Source organism: Labrus mixtus, chromosome 14 (genome assembly GCF_963584025.1).
Source record: "Labrus mixtus chromosome 14, fLabMix1.1, whole genome shotgun sequence".
Lineage (NCBI taxonomy): Eukaryota > Metazoa > Chordata > Actinopteri > Labriformes > Labridae > Labrus > Labrus mixtus.
The window spans coordinates 28,827,019-28,834,722 of NC_083625.1; the positions used below are offsets into that span (position 1 = coordinate 28,827,019).

Below are 7,704 nucleotides of genomic sequence, written 5' to 3' on the forward strand. Positions count from 1 at the left end.
AGTGCAGATATGAGACATCACAAAGCTCATAATCTGATGTACTTCACCACCATCATCCACCATCTCCACTTAAAGTGAATAAATTCAAATCTGGGCCCTACTCTTTAAAGAGCCAAAACCCAGCCTGGCCCCCCCCCAACAAGCAAATATTACAAGAAGACAGAGAACTAGACAAATAACACAACCAACATGATGCAGCATTTAATCTACAACACAATGAGAAGCTCCAATCACCTCCCCTTGATGAGAGAAAAGAAACACTAAAAAGGCCAAACCACACTGACAAGTGGGTCAGCAGCCCTGAAAGGAATCTTTTTCACTCTCTGTCTACAGTCTCATTTTGTAAAATAAATCATGAGAGAATCATATCATGAACCTAGTATCATGAATCGTATCGTGAGTTGAGTGAATCATTGTAAACAGGTTCAAAAAAGGCCCCAATTCCCCTTAAATCCACACAATCAACATGCCTCAGCACAGTTTAAATAATGAGAATGTTGTCAGTATTTTAATGAATTATTCTAAAGAATGTTTTTCTCAATCTCAGGAGAAGTATTTAGCTGAATGTTGTAAACCAAACCATCTTAACTAAAAGATATGATGAAGTACTGCTTGTATAGAGTTTAAATGTCTAGGTGTATAAATATCATGCAGTAAATTAACACAGACTATGTCACAACAGACACTTTAATTTTAATTATGGAGAAAGCACAGGGGTCATAATGATGCCTCCTTTTTTTAGGTTTTCCAATAGACCTAAGACGTCTTGTGTTCAAACTTCACATTACAGGTCTCTGAAACTAATGTTTTGTGGATTATTAATGTTTTTTTTTTTACTTTGACATGTTGACCTCTGTTAATAATGTTTTGAATTTAAGGAGAAGGGCTTTAATTCATTTTCTGATGATTTGTGCAGTCATGACTCCACCTCATTCATCCTGTCTGTGAGCTGCAAATTATTGTCAGTAGAAAATTTAACAGGACTTTTTTTTGGCTGTAAAATAAAGACAGCTCACAAAATATAAAATTCCATGAAAACTATTCGTTACAGCAGTATAGGATATAACAAAACATATAGGTAATATTTGACTGACATGATTTTAAAATGACATTTTAAATGTCTGTTGCACTGCCTCCCTCTTTGTGTCTCATCATTACCTACATAACCTGCACCTCAGGTGAGAGGCACACAAAGAGAGGAGGCTATTCAAGGTCGCACTGATTGTTGGCAAAACATAAAATTCATCGTGTTTTTTTTTATATAAAAGAAAAAATGTATTGAAAAAAAATTGAAGCCAAAAGGAATGATGGGTCATTAAAGCCATGGTAATGTGAGCCTCATAACTGAAACAGCCACACCTGAGGGAGTTTCACTGAAGCCACCATCCATGTTATAGTGATTAATTACACCTGCGTTTGTAACACTTACTACGCTGTTCATGTGATCTCGCTTATTGACTTCGGCGGAAAAATTTAATGCAGTTACAATACGCATTGAATGATTACATAAACGCCAAATAGAAACATAATGTCTACTATATCACATGTTTGAAAAGTAGTTGGGAATTTAATTCTGGACTCATTTTACATTTATTTTAAATTTAAGTGAAATGAAAGCATGCGTTTAAAATGTAGACTTTTTTGGTACTTTGTCCCTTTTAAGCTCTAAAATATAACAGGAGGCCAGACTAAATCATAAGTGTTTGTGTGGTTTGTGAAACACGAATGTGTGAGCTAGCATTTGGTCTAGCTTTAGCTAATGTCAAGCCTTCAGCTAGCTTTGCAGCTGTCGTGTATTTTGACAAACTCAGACTGAACACATTACTTTTTCACATATTTTATATTATTATATAAGACAATGAAATAACGAATTAGCACACAAATGTAAAACACGGCGAGAGAAGTCGCTCAGACTCACCTGTTATCCTCCGTCAGTGATCTGCAAAACAATGTAACCATGGCAACGCCGACGTACCCATGCTGCCTTGAACTGCTGCTCGTAAAAGCTCCGACAATATATAGGCCTATCGCAGACATTTTTCTAACAGTCAGAAAATAACTAATTAAACACAACGTAAGAGTTTAGTGTCTCTCCTCCACACTGGGTTTAACAAATACACCTCTAGTTTCCGTAATCACGGTAAGGAAGCCTGTCTGGCCAGCAGATGGTGCTGTATAACCGTTAGTGGTTCATCCGAGCCTCACGTTGAATAAGCTGTTCACAGTTAAGCACCTGGTCGTTTCTCCATGTTCCGGGGACAGTAATAAATATTTTCATCAATTCTACATTACAGAATACCTTAAACTTCTGGGACGTTATGTCAAGCGTTTCTTTTATAGAACAATGTCTGCGCCTCTCATATCTACAACACTTTTACATTTTAACAGTGAAAACAATCTTTTTTGAAAGGAAGTAGAGCCATACGAAAAACGTCATTTGTAGCAATTACAGTTCCAGTCACTTTCATGTACAGCTTCTTGCGATAGATGCAAACACAAAAAATAGATAAGACAGGCAGAGGGTTACAAGATTGTTTATTTTTCAGTGACATCTCCGTATATAAAAACTTTACCAGATGTGAATTTGCAGCTTTATTGTGCCCACTTTAAATTGTTCCCAGTTGTGTCACAAACAATGCAATCAATGTGATCCATGAACCCCAGTATTTTATTCACTCAATAGCTTGTTGATGCTTGTGCTATGAGGGTTACTTTCTTAGAAAACATCTTAGGAGTGGATAAAGTGATGGAATGGTTTAGTCGACCTCCTCAATGGTTGGTCCAGATGATCCACCGCCACCAGGTGCGGCACCACCTGCTCCAGGGAAGCCACCAGGCATACCCTCTGGCATACCACCAGGCATGCCACCTGCACTCTGATACAGCTTGGTGATGATGGGGTTGCACACCTTTTCCAGCTCCTTCTGTTGATGCTCGTATTCCTCCCTCTCGGCAGTCTGCAAAACAACAACATTTCAGTATTTTGGCACAAACATGTCATAACAAATAACATGTATTATGTTTATTATTGTACCTGGTTCTTGTCCAGCCAGCTTATGACCTCGTTGCACTTGTCCAAAATCTTCTGCTTGTCATCATCACTGATCTTGCCAGCAAGCTTCTCGTCCTCCACTGTGGACTTCATGTTGAAAGCATACGACTCCAGGCCGTTCTTAGCAGACACCTTGTCACGCTGGACATCATCTTCAGCCTTGTACTGCTCAGCTTCCTGAACCATGCGCTCAATGTCCTCCTTGCTGAGGCGACCTAGGAACAAAAATTTAAACAGTCAGAAAAATAGTGGTGGAGTAGTTTCAGAGTGTTGTCAAATTTAAACTTTAACTCACCCTTGTCATTGGTGATGGTGATCTTGTTCTCCTTTCCAGTGCTCTTGTCGACAGCAGACACATTCATGATGCCGTTGGCATCAATATCAAATGTCACCTCAATCTGGGGAACACCACGAGGAGCAGGAGGGATACCCGTCAGCTCAAACTTGCCCAGCAGGTTGTTGTCCCTGGTCATGGCACGCTCACCCTCGTACACCTGTCGAAAAGATACTGTTAGCACAAATTTGACTATTTTTTAATGTAAACACTTGAGTCATCTTTATTTCGCTCAGACATCCAAGGAAGGTCAGGGCCATCTTTGGTCTTGCGACCTCTGGTGGAAACTACGAATGGCAGGAATAAACGTCATCACTGCGAGTATTAAAAAAAAATAACCAAAATGGACATAAAATGAAGCACTCACCTGGATGAGCACACCGGGCTGGTTGTCTGAGTAGGTGGTGAAGGTCTGGGTCTGCTTGGTAGGAATGGTGGTGTTACGTTTGATCAGGACCGTCATGACACCGCCAGCGGTTTCAATTCCAAGAGACAGAGGGGTGACATCAAGGAGCAGCAGGTCCTGCACATTCTCAGACTTGTCACCAGACAGGATGGCAGCCTGGACAGCTGTAAAATTAAAAGACAAAAGAGCATGAAGGAAAACTCTAGCACACGAAGGCCCAGTACTGGTCTCCTTACCAAGATTCATCTTAAATTATGTGTGCACCCTGGCTGTAGACACATACCTGCGCCATAGGCCACAGCCTCATCTGGATTGATGCTCTTGTTCAGCTCCTTTCCGTTGAAGAAATCCTGGAGGAGCTTCTGAATCTTGGGGATACGGGTGGAGCCACCAACCAACACGATGTCATGAATCTGCCCTTTATCCATCTTGGCATCACGGAGAGATTTCTCCACGGGGTCCAAGGTACCACGGAAGAGATCAGCGTTGAGCTCCTCAAAGCGAGCCCTGGTGATTGAGGTGTAGAAGTCGACTCCCTCATACAGAGAGTCGATTTCAATGCTGGCCTGGGTACTGGAAGACAGGGTGCGCTTTGCTCTCTCACAAGCGGTGCGCAGACGACGAACAGCCCTCTTGTTGTCACTGATGTCCTTTTTGTACTTGCGCTTGAACTCTGCAATGAAGTGGTTGACCATGCGGTTGTCGAAGTCTTCTCCACCAAGATGTGTGTCTCCAGCAGTGGATTTGACCTCAAAGATACCATCCTCAATGGTCAAGATGGAAACATCAAAGGTTCCTCCACCAAGATCAAAGATGAGAACGTTCCTTTCAGCCCCAACCTGAAATGAATTCTGTTTTCAGCTCAGATGTTTAAACAAAGTCAAGGACCAACAAAATCCTTGTGAATGTAGAAAGTCTGCGAAAAAAAAAAAATTATTGGTCAAGCATTTTCTACCTTTTTGTCCAGTCCATAGGCAATGGCTGCTGCAGTTGGTTCATTGATGATACGCAGAACATTGAGGCCAGAGATTGTGCCAGCATCCTTAGTAGCCTGGCGCTGGGAGTCATTGAAGTAGGCTGGCACAGTAATTACAGCATTGTTGACAGTCTGAGGATATAAACGGAAAAAATGAAACATCAGAACAGTTAGAGATCTACACTCAATATTTTATACAGAGATATACCTAATGACGTACTTTTCCGAGGTAGGCTTCAGCAATCTCCTTCATCTTTGTCAGCACCATAGACGAGATCTCCTCTGGGTAGAAGCACTTTGTTTCACCCTTGTACTCAACTTGGACCTTGGGACGAGTGCTGTCATTGACGACATTAAATGGCCAGTGCTTCATGTCAGACTGCACAACTGTGTCGTCAAACCTACGGCCAATTAGTCGCTTGGCATCTGTAAAAACAGAAACAATTCTTTACTATTATGGGAGATACGGTGGAAAAACAAAAAAGTTTTGTTTGTTAATGATCACTCAGACATCCAAGGAAGGATTTGGCCATCTTTGGTCTTTCAACCTCTGGTGGAAACTACGAATGGCAGGAATAATCGTCATCACAGTGATCTATGAGTCACTTGGAACTCTTAATTATGTCTTGTGTAATTCTTGTCTGAAGTTAACAATGTGAAACTGAAGCCATTGACACGAGAGAAAAATCACATTGACAGCACTATTCTTCAATCCCTCAATTCTTACCAAAGACTGTGTTGGTGGGGTTCATGGCAACCTGATTTTTGGCTGCATCGCCAATCAGCCTCTCACTGTCTGTGAAGGCCACATAGCTGGGTGTGGTCCTGTTGCCCTGGTCGTTGGCAATGATTTCAACTTTGCCATGCTGGAACACACCAACACAGGAGTAGGTGGTCCCAAGGTCAATACCTACTGCTGGTCCCTTAGACATGTTTCCTATGGGAAAAAATAAAGAAAATAAGTCACATTCCAATTTAAATCTTGAAATTAAGCCAATAGCCATTAAGCCAAGGACTAATGTCACAACACAAATGTAACAACATTGATAATTTAAAATTTTAATGTTAAACTTTGTATAGGAATATGATAAATCTATGGTATTTTTTCATAAGCCTCAGTCAATATTGTGATTATTATCTTTTCAGTAAACATTAATTTAAATAACACATTGAGTCTATGAACTGACTACAATTGTTACAATAATTGTAATGTTGCACGACACTGGCTGCTATTGCTGTAAAATGTTCAATCACGGATTAAGCAACTACTCTGAAATCTGATCTCTAATCTGAAAAACAGCACTATAAACTAATAATTCAGGGCCAAACGATATGTGTTCATCCATTGCAGACTAAAAACAAATTTACACAGTGACCATATCCATCAACGAAATTAACAAAAATAGGTAAAGCTTGTTATATCGTTCGTCTACATTTAAGTAGCACACAGGCTATTGTTGCTACACTGGGGCTCACGATGCGGTTGAAGATTAGGGATGGTGAAAAAAAAAACATGGCGATCAGCTCCGACCGCGTGACAAGTGAGCCTGCAAGTTACCAACGACAAGCAGTGCTAGTGCCGGAAACGGCCAAAATGCCCATTACAGTAAGAGAAATATATATTTTAAGTACACGTTACAAATATAACCCTGCCATAGGAATACTATACTGACAACCAAATGAAAATGAAACAAAGACAGTTTGGACTTTGTAGTTAATCGATACTAAAGGCTTTTTATCCTGAAAAGAACAACCGGAAGTCTGTTGAAAACCCGTTTGCTTGACGTCGAGTGTTCGAGAACATTCTGGAACGTCTCACTGTATTACTTCACCCTTCCCCCAACACCCCCATCTTTCTGTTAAGAAACGATAGCTTATGCTGCAGTAACCCCGTACATAGAATAAAGTATTAATCTATTTTTAATCACCCATATCGTCTTCATTACGCATCAATCATTTTAACCCAAATTAAATTGAGTTTATCAGTTAAAATCGCCAGTGACTTAACATAATAGCATTACTATGGTGATTAGCCCAACAACATTCTCAATCCACGAATGTGGTAAATCAATATGAAGAAAAATGATGCATTTCTTGCTCATCAAAGAAAGAATTACTCACCGGATTGATGGTAACTTAGGGTGTTGGGTGGGAATGGACAGCGGCGAGGTGATCTTGTCCTTGCCGGTATGTGAAGGGAAAGGAGGATGTTCAGTTAACGGGACCTTATATATGACCGGCAAAGAAGCCAATCAAACGTCGAGTTTATGCGTCTTGTTCCAGCAGCCAACCAATGGCGCTCTGTATATTTGATGACGTGAATTGTCCTTCCTACTTCCTGCATTTCATAATCGCTGTGAAAGACCGCATGGCCTGGGAGATCTTTGTCCGGTGATAGCAAATGTAGATAGAGAACAAACCTTTCATTCATTCATTTTATATACAGTATGTATTCTTTTATTTAGCACTAGAAGGAGATTTAGTTCTTTTAAGGAATCCTTGAGCAGTTGGCTAATTTTAGATATAGTTAAACAGCGAGCTGGATGCAGCAACCTGAATTTTTTAAATGGAGATTGAGCAGAAAATACAATATTCTTTCTTATTTTGTAGTGTGTTCTGTAGTATCTTCAACTACTGCATACTGCTTTGTATTTTTATAGTATAGTTGGTATGCTTTCTTTAATGAAATATGGACTATTAGTCCTTGTTAAGTGACATATCAGCTGAGTGTTGCATGTTAGATTCTTGAAGAAACTTCTTTTAACACAACGCTGTAATGTTAATTACGATGTAAATTAATTTGTGAACACACCTTTAGATGTCATCTAAAATGATGCCATTTACTGGAAACATTCAAAACATATAGATTGCCTGATATGCAAATTCATCCTTGAAATTCTCCTTAGGTATCACCAAATGTTCAAAAGAGAAAAAGA

The 7,704-nt window shown here is 40.0% G+C and overlaps 1 protein-coding gene and 2 non-coding genes across 4 annotated transcripts; all 3 read right to left on the reverse strand.

Moving 5' to 3' along the window:
• Positions 1 to 2,518: 2,518 nt before the first annotated feature.
• On the reverse strand, positions 2,519 to 7,049 carry hspa8 (heat shock protein 8). Of its 2 annotated transcripts, none has more exons than XM_061056044.1 (9): positions 6,890 to 7,049; positions 5,496 to 5,705; positions 4,989 to 5,194; positions 4,748 to 4,900; positions 4,076 to 4,631; positions 3,754 to 3,956; positions 3,348 to 3,546; positions 3,035 to 3,267; positions 2,519 to 2,957 (listed from the first exon to the last, which is right to left on the reverse strand). In XM_061056044.1, exons 2-9 carry the CDS (start codon positions 5,698 to 5,700, stop codon positions 2,757 to 2,759), a joined length of 1,956 nt encoding a protein of 651 aa, XP_060912027.1. In that variant the 5' UTR covers positions 5,701 to 5,705; positions 6,890 to 7,049; the 3' UTR covers positions 2,519 to 2,756. The 2 variants fall into 2 exon arrangements, with proteins under 2 accessions (XP_060912027.1, XP_060912026.1); XM_061056043.1 differs by having other exon boundaries at positions 4,076 to 4,643.
• On the reverse strand, positions 3,615 to 3,707 carry LOC132988911 (small nucleolar RNA SNORD14). The gene has a single exon (XR_009675881.1). It is a non-coding gene; the product is annotated as a small nucleolar RNA SNORD14 (small nucleolar RNA).
• On the reverse strand, positions 5,270 to 5,362 carry LOC132988925 (small nucleolar RNA SNORD14). The gene has a single exon (XR_009675895.1). It is a non-coding gene; the product is annotated as a small nucleolar RNA SNORD14 (small nucleolar RNA).
• Positions 7,050 to 7,704: the final 655 nt, after the last annotated feature.

Excerpts from the sequence above, each read along its gene's own strand:
- hspa8 (XM_061056043.1), bottom strand. The coding sequence starts at position 5,700 with ATGTCTAAGGGACCAGCAGTAGGTATTGACCTTGGGACCACCTACTCC. Across the intron at positions 5,195-5,495 it reads CCCCACCAACACAGTCTTTG|ATGCCAAGCGACTAATTGGC; the intron begins GTAAGAATTGAG and ends CTGTTTTTACAG. Across the intron at positions 3,547-3,753 it reads AGCCCGGTGTGCTCATCCAG|GTGTACGAGGGTGAGCGTGC; the intron begins GTGAGTGCTTCA and ends TCTTTTCGACAG.